General features: G+C 37.9%; 1 protein-coding gene across 2 annotated transcripts in view; it reads right to left on the bottom strand.

Moving 5' to 3' along the window:
* Entpd5 (ectonucleoside triphosphate diphosphohydrolase 5 (inactive)) overlaps positions 1-17,176 on the bottom strand; it is a 39,541-nt gene that overhangs the window by 19,712 nt on the left and 2,653 nt on the right. Inside the window, exons 3-5 of one of the 2 annotated variants that reach the window (XR_013343703.1) lie at positions 5,257-5,329; positions 1,172-1,456; positions 169-248 (exon numbers count right to left, since the gene is read on the bottom strand). Coding sequence is in view for 1 of the 2 variants with exons in the window: in XM_026402199.2 (XP_026257984.2) it covers positions 169-248; positions 1,172-1,388 (297 nt within the window). In the remaining variant the exon portion in view is untranslated. Of the gene's footprint in view, positions 1-168; positions 249-1,171; positions 1,457-5,256; positions 5,330-17,176 lie in introns of those variants that run through there. The other variant, XM_026402199.2, reaches the window with a different exon arrangement.

The raw sequence follows: 17,176 nt of genomic DNA, 5'->3' as shown, positions 1-17,176 counted from the left end.
GAGCCTGGAGTATACAATTACTGTTATCCAGGAGACTTACTAAGGAGAGAAATTGATTTCACACATGACCTCAATATCATTAACAAATAACACGAGATATTTAACAGCAGTGATGTGGTAAAGTTATCCAGGCATTGAGAATATAAATATCAATCATAAGAAACTTACCTGCTTAGGTTGATCTACAAAAGCAGAAAGTCCTGGCTTCACAGAATCAAAGATTTCCCCTTCCAGAACTGGAAGCTGTCCTGTTTTGTCCACAGAACAAAACAGAAGAGGTGATTACCAAAAGTTAAGTTCTTTAGCTACAAGGCTCTGTAAGTTGTCATGTAAGAGTAGATTTACCTACTCTTTCCCTAGACTATCCCAAATGATACCACTTGTGAGGAATGTCTTTCAGAAGTTTTTGAAATGGGAAACAGAAGGCATCAGACAACCCTTCAGAGTCTGTCATTTCTCTGGTTGATATCTAGCTCCTATTCCTTTTACCAGGCTCTTTTTGGGGGGAACTCACGAGTTGGAGTCAGAAGACACTTGCTAGCCCATGACCTAATATAACTTTATTTTACTTATTTTTTTATGGATGCTGAGGATCAAACCGGTGCCTCATACACACTAGGCAAGTGTTCTACCACTGAACCACAAACCCAGCCCCTTTCACCAGGCTCTTCAGGATAATAATAATAAAACAATTCAGGGCTGGGGATACCTCAGTTGGTAGAGTGCTTGCCTCCATGCACAAGGCCCTGCTGGGTTCAATTACCAGCACCACCACAAAAAAAAAAAAAAAACTAACAATTCAGAAAAAGTTAATTTTCAGGGTCCCCTCAGCCCCATCTTCAAGGATGAATACAAGGATAATAAAACTCATGTGATTCTCTCCCCAAGATCACTCCCAATATTCTCACTATTCTAGAATCCTAGAGTATTAATCAACTTTGCATAAAAGAAAGGACAAATTATAGCTGTATTTCTTGGACATATGGGTTTCAGAGTTCAGGCAGCCCAGGTCTCTTAATTTCACATTGAATAAAAATGTTCAGTTAAAGTCCAAAGTGTTCTCTGAAGAAAGACACTGACTATTCACACCACACACTCTCAGCACATTTGTTTCTGGAAGAGGTGCTAAAGGGTGGATTCATAGATTGGTGAGGGTCCCAGTTGCACTTACCTGGTATTTTCTGCACAAAGGTATAAACATGAATCCGAGTTCCAGTGCTTCCTGCATCAAACATAATTCCATACAAGGTGCTGGCACTGACATTTATCGGACACATGGAAGACAGGAAGACACCCTCAAACCAAGTCTGCTGATCTCTATGGAAGATAGTGCTACAAACACAGGATGCCACCAGCATGAAAAAGACTGTGCCCCAGGAAGTGGCCATACTCTATCCAAGGTGTGGTGACCTGAAGTTTGATTGTGGAAGGAGTGCTGCTTACAATCCTGTAGTGGCTTATAGGACAAAGATTCACAAGGTTAGTTCAATTGGTTTTTTTGGTTAACCTGTAAGAGAAGAAACACCATAATAGAAATCCTGCCCTTGTCCCCAAGGTGTTCCTTCTCTATTTCTAAGAAACAAGTACAACAAGCTAAACCAGGGTAATACAGGCTCTTAGCACTTTTTCTAAAGGGTATCTTGTTCCAAAAGGAAACTGGGGTTTAAAATACATTTTCCTAAGCTTTGCTTTTAATTACAGAGTGGTTCTCACGTGCTCAAATGTTCTTTGTGCCCTCTTGCTCCTACGGGTGAGTCTAATTTTCTTTTTTTGTGTTTTGACCATTTTGCCTTTAGATCACAAACTAACATTCCTCTCTCCCTCCTTCTTTCTTTTCCTCCCTTTCCTCTTTTTGACTGATAGATAAGCTTAATTCAATCTCTGAAATAAAGTTACAAAGAATATAAACATCAATCAAAAGAAACTTACCTACTTTGGTTGATCTACCTAAAAAGGGCCAATGGTGTTGGGGGGTATTCATAGCCTTAAAAAAGGCACTTTTGGGCCTGATAGAGAACACTTGTAATCCCAGCAAGTACTGAGACTGAGGTTGAGACAGGATTGCAAGTTCAAGGCCAACCTAGACAATTTAGTAAGACTTTTTCAAATAAAAATTTTTAAAACGTTAAGAATGTAGCTCAGTGGTAAAACACCACTGGGTTCAATGCCCAGTACCATTAAAAAAATAGGATTATGTCACTGAGCTATTAATTATAATCAATAATATTGCTAGTGGCTTGCAAATACATATTTGCTAGGAGGGGGCGCAGTACTGGGGGATCAACCCAAGGCCTCACAAATGCTGGGCAAGTACTCTACAACTGAGCTATATCCATATATCCCCATCCTTTTTATTTTGAGACAGGGCCTTGCAAGATTGCCCAGGCTAGTCTCAAACCTGTGATTCTTCTGCCTCAGTCTCCCAAATGATTGGGATTACAGGCATATACCACTATACCCAGCCCACTATGAATTTCAAAACAGCTTCACAGGTTTCAGGCAACATTATTGCCAAAAGAACTTAGGACAAATGGCCAAATTAAAGAGGTTCTATGACTTGCTGAAAATTACAAAGTAAGTCAGTAGTGATATCCAGACCATAAATCAGTCTTTAATCTTCTCTATTTCTTTTTTCCTAATTCCAAATGCTAATCCTATAGCAAGTTATTGTCCATATTTTTTAATGTGTCTTCATCACACTTTGGATTTCCATACAATGGAGGCTGGATACAAATACTGCTAGAAAGTTAGTAAAAGGACATGGGAAATAGTGGACAGTACTATTTGTCAGGTCAGAGGTCCTAGGTTCCAGTTCTAGCATTTGTTCTCTATCAGGGAGCTGCATGATCTTTTTTTTTTTTTTTGGAGGGCTGGGGGTTAAACCCAGGGCTTTGTCCATGCCAGGCCAGCATTTCACCACTGAGTCATACCCACTAGCCTGAGTTGCATGATCTTGAGCAAATCATTTAGCCTCTCTGAGACTCTATTTCCTCATTGTAAAGTACCTTGGGGCTGGGGTTGTGGCTCAGTGGTAGAGTGCTTGCTTAGCACATGCGAGGCACTAGTTTCAATCCTTAGCACTAGATTTAAAAAATAAATAAATATAATATTGCATCCATCTACTAAAAAAAAAATCTTAACTGCCCTTTCTTCCTTAACATGGTTATTAGGAAAATCAAATGAGACACTATATATGCACATACACATACGTATACTTTTAGATATATGTATTGCACATATACATGTAATTGGAATACATACAAATTATCTCATTTTGATTTTCCTACATATATACACATATGTGTGTATCTTAATTAGAATAAGTTATAGATGGAGAACCTACTTAGAATAAGTTGTACTCCATGTACGTATAATATGTCAAAATATACTCTGTCATGTGCATCTAAGAACAACAACAATAACAAAAAAGCCATTAAGCTATCTATGGATGCTGATGGCACCTGGAAGAGTATTTATTCTTTGGGGAATTCTCTATTAGAGATGGGGAAGTGAGGTTTCTCAAATCTTTTTTGGAAATAGTACTTCATATTCCAATCCATATGTGCTAATATGCACATCATCTAATTCCTTCATTTATAAAATTTTTTTAGTTTTGTAAAGTGAATGGTGTGATCAATGTTTTTGTAATCAAATTCAAAAGTCTTTTTATAGTTTAAGTATTTATGAAATAATAATAAAAAAATGTATCCAGACTGCGATCCATGAGTATAGGGAATTTATCTATTTTTGTTTCTTGCTTTATTCTAGCACATAGATGAGTGACTAATATACTATAGGTGGTCCATAAATTTTGCCAAGGGAAAAAAATAATGAATAAAAAATCATCAACTTAGTATATTAAAAATTTCTGTTAATGTTAATAGTGGTTTAAAATCACATGGCTGTTAAATGTATAGTATTATATCCCTATTTAATAATAATTCAAATGCCATTTCTGCCCTGAAGTAATTACATCCATTCTTTTGTCAGTTTTTCCTTATTGTTCTCCAGTTCAAGAACATAATGATTGTCTCTGTTAGACCATATTCTTCTTAGGAAGAGATAATGACTAGTTTAACTTTGTATGTATAATAATTTATTATGCATAATATAGAAAAATTAAAATTATGTTTAATTAAAAAAAGGTTTTATTGTGATACTTGAGATCAAACCCAGAGCCTCATCTATATTAGGCAAGTGCTCTATCACTTAGTTATATCTATAGTCCATTTATTTATTCATTTATTTGTTCATTCATTTTGTAGTACTGGGGATTAAATTCAGGGATGCTGTACCACCAAGCCATATCCTCACCCCTTATAATTTTTTGAGACAGCCTCACTAGGTTGTTATGGCAGGCCTTGATCACAATCCTCCCACCTCAGCCCCCCAAATACTGGGATTATAGGCATGTGCCACCACAACTGGCTCTTGTTTTTTGTTTTAAAATTACAATACATTGTTTAAATATTATGTAACATCCCAGTATTTTTCCAGGACTGAGGTTGTACAAAGTGGAAGGAAATAAAGGACTTGTTATTATTGTTGGGAAATAATTTTTAAAACATAAAGGAGGCTTATTTTTCATCATTCTTCACCAAAGCCAATATAGTAAATTCCTTTTTTTTTTTTTTTTGGTGGTGGTGGGAGGTCGTGTCAGGGATTGAACTCAGGGCACTTGACCTCTGAATCACATCCCTAGCCCTATTTTTTTGGGGGAGGGGGGTACCAGGGATTGAACTCAGGGGCACTCAACCACTGACTATTTTGTATTTTATTAGAGATAGGATCTCAATAAGTTGCTTACAGCCTCCCCATTGCTGAGGCTGGCTTTGAATTCTCAATTCTCCTGTCTCAGCCTCCCAAGCCATTGGGATTACAGGTGTGCATCACTGCACCTGGCTCTAAATAAAGTATTCTTACTCATTCTTAAGTTTATTGACCATTGAGGGCTTAAGTAAAATACCTCACTCCCCACAGGAGACATATAACATAAAATGAAGCAGATGAAAGTTAATTTCATTTGGAATTTTAAAATATTTAAATATTTTTCTGAAGTACTGCAAAGGCAGTTAGAATTGTCCCTTTGATCGCTATTCAAGGCTGAACTTCTATCCTGTGGTTAAGAATCGGAGCTACTGGCTAGGGAAAGGAACCAAAAGAATTGTTCAAACTTTCAAAATTCCTAACAAAGGAAATTTCATCCCAGGAAATTAACCATTGAAAGGACAGCTGCCTGGCCAGATTCATACTCACATCTTAAAGCACTCACTTCAGAGGATTCTTCTTTTACAGAAAATGGGCTGGTCACACAGATCAATCTACATAGCTGAAAACAGAAACAGTTCTTTAGATTCTTAACACTGGACACCAGCTTTGTCCAGCATGTGCTCCCTCTTCCCTCAGGACCTGCATGAGTGGCACTCTGGATACCAGCTCCCTTTTGTCTCTGTGACAGCAGCTTCTTCACAGGTCACTTATATTTCATAATATTGTGGATTCTCAAAAATATTTCCAGCTTCTGTTTTCACTAAGCAAACATTTGTTTTTCTTCCAGAAGATTTTTAAAGGAGAAAAAAAAAAAGCATCGTAGGTATCAGTTTTCATGGAATGAAAACTGCAGAGTCATACCAGGTATTTGGAGAAAAGCCAAACAAATTTTAGAAAAAGCAAAGGATTAACATGTAAAATGCCCTTTCCGACCTCAGCACCTACCTTCTAACCACTGATAACCCCACTTTTCTTTAAGATTAGCTATTTTTAAAATGGTATTAGGAAGACTTACAATGTTGAATTTACAGGAGGGCATCTTATTATACATGACCCCAGTCTGCGCAACTTGCTCTTTCACTTTTTTTTTAAGAGAGAGGAGAGAGAGAGAGAGAGAGAGAGAGAGAGAGAGAGAGACTTCAATATTTATTTTCTAGTTTTTTCCAGCGGACACAACATCTTTTTTTGTATGTGGCACTGAGGATTGAACCCGGGCTGCACGCATGCCAGGCGAGCGCGCTACCCCTTGAGCCACATCCCTAGCCCACTCTTTCATTTTTTAAAAAATCTTTATTTTTTATTTTTTTTCCTCACCTTTTCGGTGAGACCTCCCTTTCCCTTTCTAAAACTGTAGTACACTGGTCACACACACATTTTCTTTTCTTTCTTTTTTTTTTTTTTAAGAGAGAGAGAGAATTTTAATATTTATTTTTTAGTTCTCGGCGGACACAACGTCTTTGTTTGAATGTGGTGCTGAGGATCGAACCCGGGCTGCACGCATGCCAGGTGAGCGTGCTACCGATTGAGCCACATCCCCAGTCCCACACACACATTTTCTATACACATTTTCTATCTTCTGTCCCTGCTTCTCTCCACAGCACTTCTCACATTCCAATACACTGTGTAATTTACTACTTGTTTATTTTTATATTTCCGTCTTTCCCCCACTTCCACTCTCCAGAGTTAGCTATCCATCTGCAGAAACTTTTGTATTTTGTTTCTGGAGTGTTCCTGGTGCTGGGACAGAGCTAACATATGCTAGGTGTTAAATAAACACTCTGAAGGGATAAACAGGGATCCAATAACTCAGGCACTGGATCTTCACCCATTTAACATTAGTACAATGGCAGACTTCTTTCAAAAGATTAATCACCTGCCTTCTGGAAGATCATGATTCCAAGCTATCAAGGAAGGACTGTTTCTCCAATGTGTCAACTACACAAAGATATAATTTATCCAAATGTGTTAAATTTTATATACTACTCAAGATAATACAGATAGTCATATATAAGTTGAACTTGAGAACCAGTCTTCTCAATATCTCTTACTTTTATTCACCCCCAACAAAATACCCTCTTCAATTCTTTGCTTTGAAACTTCAGTGCCAGCTAGTGTTCGTCCCTCACGATCTCTATATCCTTCTAAGGTCTTTTCAGTTTCTTTATACCTGTAGTTAACACTTATTCCTCACTACTCAGCCTTTCCAGAGCTTTATATTCTGGCTTCCCCTTCTCCATGCCCCCTAAAGTCTCAAAGACCACAATCCCATAGAACAGGGCCCCATTCAGGTGCTCACCTGCTTATGTCTGCCTGCTGTGAATCTCTGCTTTCCTGCTTTCACTATTGGCTGCCTTTTGCTCTTTGCTCCTATTTGAGATCTTCTGAATCAAGAAAGCTTCACAAAGCACAGGCACCTTTGTACTAGTTTACAACTAACTGTGTGGAATTTTGCTAACTCACTCCCATCTTTACTCTTCACTTCTCCCTGCTCCACCTTTTCTCTGGGTACATGATTGTCTGGTTCATCTACTTTTATGACAGTTGAATACCAATTAATAGAAATATTGTTTCCAGGGCATAAGTTGCTCAAGAACTGAATTCTGTGTTGTTTTCATGTTAGCTGAACAGTAGAAAGCTAAGAGCATTTCTAGCCAGTTTCCATCCAGGAATGAACTTAGAAAGCTGCTAACTAATATGCATCTAATTATATAACAGAAATTGCACTAGGTCTAGATATGCAAAAGGGAGTCAAGATAGGCTCTTGGGGAGACTTCAGCTTACCAAAAAAAGTAGACAAATAAACCAATAGTTACAATGTACTTGGATAAGTTCTCTGACAAAAAAGAGCACAGTGCTCAGGAATAGATATAACAGACAAGTAACTTGGCTTAGAAGGGGAAGGATGGGGGTTGGAAAGGAATGGGAGGCTTTTTGAGGGATGCCAGGCTTAAAGAGAATCCTGAATTAGAAGTAGAAACTACCAGTGGGGAAATTCTACAGGGAGAATTCTGAGCTTCAAATGTAACTGGAAAATAGAGAATAAAGAAGGCAATGTGAGGAAGGCTGGCTCTAGAGGCACTGAGATTTCTAAACGAGTGGACTGGTTTTCCTTGTACAGTTCCATGGTGACATGTGATTGCTAATTATATATCTTTCTATTCCCTCGATAAGCAAATATCAATGTTGACTGACTTGAATAAAATGACACAGTATTTTATAACAGTGGAAAATAATAGAATGGAATAAATGACCAGTGAAGTCCATCAAAGGTTGGCAAACAGTCAAATATAAAAGCTTCCATTGCCAATTCTTCTGAACTCCACAGCAGGGCTGGCTTAAACAAAGTTAAAAATTAAACATAGGTAAGTTTAAAATGTAACTAGAATGAAAATTTTAAACAGAAGTTGAACTATGGGAATGAATACAGCCAAACTACCCTGTACAAAAAGCCTTGCCAAGCAAAACTGCTGTGGGTCTAATATTGTAACTATCTTTTAAGAGACTATAGTAAATAGGAAAAAATACATGTCCATAAATGTCCTCCGTAAAATGCAAATGAGAAGCACCATGCTCTGAGACCTCAAAGATGGGAGTGGGCATGGTGGTGCACACCTGTAATCCCAGCGGCTTGGGAGGCTGAGACAGGAGGATCATAAGTTCAAAGTCAGCCTCAGCAACAGCAAGGTGCTAAGCAACTCAGTGAGACCCTGTCTCCAAATGAAATACCACAGGGCTAGGGATGTGACTCAGTAGCCAAGTCTCCTGAATTCAATCCCCTGTACCAAAAAAAAAAAAAAAAAAAAAAGAGGTGGCATTTGAGGAGGGTGGAGGGAAATGAATTAAGACAGGAGAGGAGTCAGGAATAAGGAATAATATAAATCAAGATATAAATGTAGAAAAGTGAATAGGGCACTCTGGCAAGTCCAGTTCAGTTTGACTAACTATAGTAGGAAATAAAGTTGAAACTGAAGTCAGATAGTTGAGTGTACCAATTACCAAGCTAAGGAGTCTAGACTATTCTGCGGGTAATAGGAATCACTGAAAACTTTCAGCAAGAGAGTCTCAAATATCAATCTAGCAATTACATGTAAGAAAGAGTGAAGTGGTGAGCCTTGTTAGGATCACTCAGTTGTTTGATTTTATAAATATTTGCTGATGCTCACCAAATGCTAGGTGTCAAGAGAATGGAAGGTAAATAAAACAGGACTTTTTATTTAAGATGCTCTGAGTTTGACAAGGTGACAGACATATATAAATAACAGTGTCTTTGTTTAAAAACAGTAAAGGAGTCCAAAGCATAGAAGGGCTAACTACCGAGAGGATTTGGAAAGGCATCATGAGATGACATTTGAATTGATCATGAAAAATGAGTAAAAGTAACTACATAAATACATATGGACAAAGACCAGAGGGATTATAAAAGATGAAAGCATATAGTAGTGAAATTATGGATAGTTTGGTTTTAAAACTTCATTTTAAGAATTGTTATTGTGGGCTGGGGCTACGGCTCTGTGGCAGAGCACTTGCCTAACATGTGTGAGGCACTGGGTTTGCTTCTTAGCACTGCATACAAAAATAAGCAAATAAAATAAGGCATGCTGTCCATCTACAACTACAAAAAGCAATATTTAAAAAAGAATTCTTATTGTATATATTTAGGAAACAAAAATAGAAAGTAAAAGATTATAATGGAAGACGGTATATTAAGAAAGGTTAGCATTTAATGCAGAGGAAAGATTGTGGCCACAAGAACACAATCTGAGATAATAATAGTAGCTAATATTTATGAGACCTTAATCATACATGCCATGCTTTATGTTAAGTATTTTTCATGGATTACCTAATTTAATCTCAATATCACTCTTTGAGTAGGTGATTTTATTAACATCCCAATTCTAAAATTAGAAAACTGAGGCTTAGAGAAACTAATTAACCCTTAATTAGTCGGAAGTTTTTAATTTTGCATAGGATGATAGGACATAAAGGGTTAAGACCACACAATAGTTAATGAAAAGTCAGAAATCAAACCCAGATGGCTTAATTCCAGACTCACAGTCATAATGACTACACCACCCAGAAAAAACAGATACAGAAGTAGAAAGAACATAGAGAAGAAAGTTGAGATAAAAGGCAAGAACTTTAGACTTACAGCAGGATGTGAAAGTCTTACAGTAGTATCATTTTGTTATACATAATCAAGAGCTCTTGAAGAGCTTATTTTGCTGCTGAAAAAATACAGAATACACCATTTCTGACCACTTTCATTGCTACCAGCTTAACCCTAAGCCACCATCTTCATTTATTTATTTTTTATGTGGTGCTGAGGATAGAACCCAGGGTCTCGCACGTGTGAGGCAAGCACTCTACCACTGAGCCACAACCCCAGCTCCCCAAGCCACCATCTTTCATGAAAGTTACTAACATGGCCTTACTGGATCATCTTGCCTTTTTTCTTTCTTTCTTTCTTTTTAGTAGAGGGTGGGGATTGATGCTGCTCTTCTTATTGAGGCCTATCTTTTTTTTTTTTTTTTTTTGGTACTGGGGACTGAATGCTTTATCACTGAACCACATCCCCAGCCTTTTTTTTAAATTATTATTTTGAGATAGGATCTTGTTAAAAGTTGATTAGGGCCTCACTAAATTGCTGAAGCTGGCCTCAAACTTAGATCCTCTTGACTTAGACTCCCAAGTCTCTAGGATTACAGGTTTGTGCTACTGTGCCTGGCTATAAATATGTATTATCTGCTTTCCTAGGGCTATCTTTAATACTGTAACCTGCCACCCTCTTGTGTCCACTACCTCCTCCTGTTTTCTTAATTCCCCTTACTCTAATCCACTTTTATTCTACATCACTTATCATATTCTAACATACCAGAGAGTTTACTTATTGTCTGTGTTCTTGAGAAAATATAAGCTCCTCAGGAGCAAAAATCTTTATTTACTGATATAACCCAAGCACAAAATCAATTTCCAAGGCGATGTCCAGTAGGAACTCACAACAGGAATTAACTGCAAATGTCCTAACATGCAGGCATGGTGGCACACACCTATAATAATCTCATTAATTTGGGAGGCCAAGGCAGGAGAATCATGAGTTCAAAGCTAGCCTTAGCAACATAGCAAGATCCTGTCTCAAAATAAAAAATTCTGGGGATCTGGCTCAGTGGTTAAGTGCACCTGGGCTGAATCCCCAGTACCAATATTAATTAATTAGTTAACTCACCTTCAAATTATCAAAATTGTGATAAACTAAAATAAATAAATAAGTAAGTAAAGCCCTAAAGCCAGGTGTAGTGACGCATGCTTGTAGTCTCAGAGACTCAGAAGGCTGAGACAGGAGGATCTCAAATTCAAGGCTACATTCAGCAACTTAGTGAGACCAGGTCTCAAAACAAACAAAAAAAAGACTGGGGATGTAGCTCAGTGGTAAAGCATCCCTGGGTCAATCCCAAGAACCCCCTACCCACCCCCCAAAAAACCCTAGAAGATATTAAGTATTGTTTACATTGTCCAAATTCTCACCTAAAAATATTTTAGAATGCTATGCATAGTTACCTATTGCTACATAACAAATAATCCCAAAACTTAGTAACTTAAAACAATCATAAGCATTTATTATCTCAGTTTAAGTGGTTTGGGAATTTGGGAGAGGCTTAATTTGATACTTTTGGCTCAAGGTCTCTCGTGAGATTGTAGTCAAGATGTAGGCTCAAGCTACAGTTGTCTGAAGGCTTCACTGGGATTGGAGCAACCACCTCCAAGATGGCTCACTCAACGGTTAGCAAGTTGGTGCTGGCTGTTGGCAGGAAGCCTCAGATGCTTCCCACATGGATTCTCCATTGGGTTGCTTGAATGTCTTCACAACATGGTGGCTGGCTTCCTTCAGAATGGGCAATCCAAGAAGAACTAGCCCTATGAGTCATGCGCTATCACTTCCTTATATTCTAATGGTCATACAGACCAAATTTGATAAAATGTGCAAGGGGACTACACAAATACATGAGTATTAGAAGGTGAGGATTGTTAAGAGCCAACTTAGAGGCTAGAAGTTATAACCAGTATTTGAATGCTGGGCATGGTGACATGCACCTGTAGTCCCAGATACTTAGGAGGCTGAGGCAGGAAGATCTCTTGAGCCCAGGTATCTGAGGCAGCCTAGGGAACATAGCAAGACTCTGTCTCAAAAACAAACAAACAAACAAAAATACAAATAAACAAACAAACCAGTATTTTGAAAATATTTTGTGTTCATTTTTTTTTTTCAGTACATTCATGCATTGATTAATGATGGGGATACATTCTGAGAAATGTGTCAGTAAGAGAGTTCATATTGTATAAACATGAGAATGTACTTACACAAACTGAGATGGTAATGTCTACCTACATACCTAGGTTATGTGGTATATACTATTTTTTACTTAAATGTTATGCATATGTGACCCTTATATACAATATATCTATATACATACCGAAAGGGTAAAGTTTCTAAGCTGGAAAGCTTGAATGTAAAAGATTAGGTATTATTAAGTTCCTCTGTTACACCCAGAACCTGAAATTCCTGAGATAGTTAAGACAAGGCCCTACTGGCCATTTAGCCTAGGGCCCTGTGCAGTTTGTCACAGGGTCCGAACCAATCAGTTTGAATATGTAATGACCAATCACCCCCGCCCAACCTGTTCCCGCCAATGAATGTGCTAATCATGTCTCAGAGTTGTTGTTCAATTTTCCCGAGCCTCATGATGATTTGTTCTGATGTATGCAAAGCCCACCGCCCTCTCCAGAAAGTGTATTTAAGCTCTGCTTGACCTCTGCTCTGGGCTCTGGGCTGCTCTCCCTTCTTGAGTGAGCACGGAGCCCCGGCGCACTGGAATGGATCCCCAATAAATCCCCTTTTGCCAATTGCATGGAGCCAGTCTCTTGTGTGGTCTCTTTCTCCGACGCTCCACCGGACCCTTACAATACTATACTTTCTATCAACTGACATACTTCTAGATTAAAAACTACATGACATTGTAATATTAACTTTTTTTAAACCCCCTTTTTGTTTTTGAGAGACAGCTTACTATGTTGCCCAATGTGCCCTCAAGTAGCTAGAACTATTGGTATGTTGTATCACCAGGCCAGGCACCAATGATGTTGATTTTTTTTTTTTTTTTTGCAGTGCTGGGGATCAAACCAAGGGTGCCTCACTGATGCTAGGCAAGTGCTTTACCTCTGAACTACACCCCCAAGTTTTAGAAAATGAAATATATTCACCAGGTGTGCAAGTGCTACTCAGGAGGCTGAGGCAGATAGATTGCAAATGAGGCTAGTCTAGGCAACATAGTAAGACCATGGGTTTTTTTGTTTGTTTTTTTTTTGTTTGTTTGTTTGTTTTTTTAAAAAAGGCTATGTAATCCTAGTGACTACGGAGACTGAGGTGAGAGGATAGCAAGTTGATGGTCAGCTTCAACAATTTAGCAAGGCCCTGTTTCAAAATTTAAAAAAAAGGGGGGGGGTGCTTAGCTCAGTGGCTAAGCACCCCCAGTATTAAAAAAAGAAGAAAAAAAAAAAAAGGCTGAAATATAGCTCAGTGGTAGAGTGTTTGCCTGGAATGTGTGAGTCCCTGAATTCAATCCCCCATACAGCAAAAAAGGAAAAAAGTAAAAATTTAAAAAATAATATTGATTTTTTAACTTTCTTAAAATATCATACCCTACCACTTTAAATTTTCTGTTTTCTATAGTAGTGCCAATATTTTACTTAAGGAAAACACTAAGCCAGAAAAACTAAAACTTACACAATGTCCTGTTTATTTCTTAAGTGAAACCAAATTAATTAATTAATCAGTTTATTGATACTGGGCATTGAACTTTGGGGCACGACCACTGAGCTACATCCCCTACCCCTTTTTACTTTTTATCCAGAGATAAGGTCTTGCTAAATTGCTGATACTGGCCTCAAACTTGCAATCCTCTTACCTCAGTCTCCTGAGCTGCTGGGATTATAGGCATGTGCCACCCCATCTGGTAGTGAAACTGAATTTAAATACTTCAAATAAAAGTCAGATATATTTAGGAAAGAGTTGGAAGAAAATAAACAAATCATTGTAATTCTTAGGAAGATAGGTACAGTTAATAATTGAAAAAATATAACTGAAGTTAAATACTGAACAATGAGATACAGAATGAAAATATTTAACAAAATAGTAACTTATTTTATGCTACATACAGAAAAAATTTTCCAATCATAAAATGGTAGCATTAATACTTAGATACTGAAGAGGTATTTGTTAGAAAGGTACAATACTGACAAGTGGCCAGATTTGAAAATTATTGGAAGATTTTTATTACAATTATTTTCAAAAAGACAATAAAACAAATAAAAAGATTTATTAAAAATTGACTTTTATTTGATCATTGCCAAGGAATTGTTATCAAGCCTATGAGCGAAGAAACTGAGCAGGAACAATTTCCAGTAATATGAGTTGTCTCACACTGGTGGGTAAAGAGGCTCCTTGCCTTGGGCTCATCCAAAATTGACCACAATGTCCAGAGTGGATTCATAGATCAGAAGGGTAGTTGAATAAAATATTCTTTAAGGTTCCTCTAACCCTTAGATCAAATGCCTTATCTCTCAATAAAGGAATTAGAATTGATGCATTCTAGTTATCAACAAATATAAAAGTCTCTCCTATAAGTAGATTGCTTCTTTCTGTATTTTATTCCATTTTAATCAAAACAACATTAGTCAAGTGTCCAAAAGGACCCTCTGTACAATGAAACCCATCCAGTTGTTACCAATGAGTCAGGCAGTGCATGTTTTCATTCTCCATTGTTTTAGGCATGACTTAACTACAATAATCACTGCACAAAGAAAGCTGTTGCTATTGAGGCCTCCTTTTTCACAAGTCACAAAGCCTTTTCTTACCTTTTTCTAAGCTACATCCCCAGCCTTTTTTTTATACTTTAGAGACAGGGTTTCACGGAGTTGCTTAGCACCTCACTTTTTACTGAGGCTGGCTTTGAACTAGTGATCCTCCTATCTCAGCCTCCCAAACCACTGGGATTACAGGCGTGCACCACCATGCCCAGCATCTTCTTACACTTTTGTGACTACAAATTAAACTTTTCTCCAGGAGTTTCCTTGGATTCTAGGATGAGATGAGCGCTATCTAACTCTAAGCATGTAATCTTTTTTTTTTTTTTTTTTACATTTCTTTTTTTTTTTTTAAAGAGAGAGTGAGAGAGGGAAAGAGAGAAAGAGAGAGAGAGAATTTTTAATATTTAATTTTTAGTTATTGGCGGACACAACATCTTTGTTTGTATGTGGTGCTGAGAATCGAACCCAGGCCGCACGCATGCCAGGCGAGCACGCTACTGCTTGAGCCACACCCCCAGCCCAAAGCATGTAATCTTGATATTTCTATTAAGTTTTCCTCTTAAAAACACTTAAATTGTGTGTATCTCCCCCGATATAATACCTCAAAACAAGAGACAATTCAAACTGGTACCTCTAAACACGCCCCCCACCCTCTGCTTCTACACATATACACAGAGAAATTAAGTGGAGTCTCTTGTTGATCTCCTGTTTCTTTAGTGGCACAACTTTCCTATAATGTAACTCATTTTGATTATCTTTAAACAGCCCTCTCAAGCTTTCTATATTCCACCCTTTTATCAAGAACTGATGATTCTTCCTTTTCAGTTTTTTCCCATCTTTTCCTCTTAGTCCCACTGCTGATACCTAAATCCTAGCCCTTATTACTTTAGACTTGAACTGTTATGGTCCCTAAACTGGTACACCAGTCACCAAGATGTTACTGTTCTCAAATGCACACCTCATCATGTTCCTAAAATGCTGTTTTCATTGTTCTCCCACTAAGTGGTAAACCACCATATGACAGGTGTTTTGAACACTAATTACTTAGCACAGTACAACCTGGCATACATATTTAATTAACCAATGTTTGTTGAATGAATTAACAATATATAAATGATGTCACTTTCCTTAAACCTTTCATCAAGTTCCCACAACAGAAGTTACAAACTCAAATATCTACAGAGGCCAGGCAGGAAACGCAAACGAGTAAAAGTATGTTGTTTTAACAACAGGAAGTGATAGAGTCTGTGGCAACTGGAAAGCACATGTCCCCATCTAAAGGAGCAGTTTCTTGCTGTTACACCAATTGCTGCCATAATGGAAGATAGGCCCCTTATGGTCAAGTCTTCTTATTTTTTTCAAGTTAATCCAAAGCACATCTGCTGGTTTTTATTTGATGACAACTAATTCCACCCAAAATCCAAAAAACCACCATGTAGATCAAACAAAACACATTATGGGGCCTGGTATTGTAGCTCAGTGGTAGAACACTTGCCTTGCATTGTGAGGTATTGGGTTCAATCCTCAGCACCACATAAAAATAAATAAATAAAATAAATGAATTGTGTCCATTTACAACTAAAATAAATAAAATAGAAAAACCACATTATGGGCCAAATCCAGCCCTCAAGACCCAAGTTAATGACTTTGGTGTGCAGGATAAGACAAACTCCTCCTGACATTCTAAGTCCTTCATGAAAGAGTTCCCAGCCTACGTTTCCGAATTCGTTTTGCCCATTCCTTCTATACAGGAACACCCTGCTCCAGTGATTTCTCAGACTTTAGCATGTATCAGAACCTCCTGGAGGGCTTTATTAGGCTGATTATTATTATTTTTAAGTTGCAGGGGATTGAACCCAGGGCCTCATACATGCTCAGCAAGTGCTCTACCACTGAGCTACAACCCCACCCCTTGGCTGGCTTGTAAATACATAGAATGCTGGACCTCACTGCCAAAATTTCTGATTTGAAAGGCCTAAGATGGAGCCTCTAAAAATGCATTTCTAACAAGTCCTCAGGTGATGCTGATGCTACTGATCTGGGGACCATGCTTCAGGAACCACAGTTAAACTGCCCTAACTAAACTACTCCTTGTCTCAAGCACTCAAGGAATTTTACTTCCACTGTTCTACTACCTTCCTAAATAGCCTTCCCTCTTCCTTTCAATCCACCTCCCTCTGTAAACTTTCTTAGACTCTAACAGTCTAAGAAAATGCCCCTAAATTCCTGTTGCACATGAGGTCTATGCCATCTCCCCTTTATTAATCACTGTTTATTGTTAAGTGTGTGTGTATAGGTGCCAAAAGAGATTGTGTATTCTCAGAGATCAATGTCTTAGTTGGAGTCTTATGATTGTGAGCAATTTGAGAGACAAGGCCCTCTCTTGTCCTGCCTCCCTTTATCCCTCAAGCTAACAAACAGCCTTATGGAGCGAGTACTCACTTCTTAAATAAATGAAACTTGAGGGATCCAAGTAAATACAAGTGAGTCTGAAATGTGGGTAACTATTCTTATAGAACTGACTTTGAATTCCAGACAAATAGAT

The sequence above is a fragment of the Urocitellus parryii genome, chromosome 6 (assembly GCF_045843805.1).
Source record: "Urocitellus parryii isolate mUroPar1 chromosome 6, mUroPar1.hap1, whole genome shotgun sequence".
NCBI lineage: Eukaryota > Metazoa > Chordata > Mammalia > Rodentia > Sciuridae > Urocitellus > Urocitellus parryii.
This window is presented reverse-complemented; position numbering and strand designations above follow the sequence as displayed.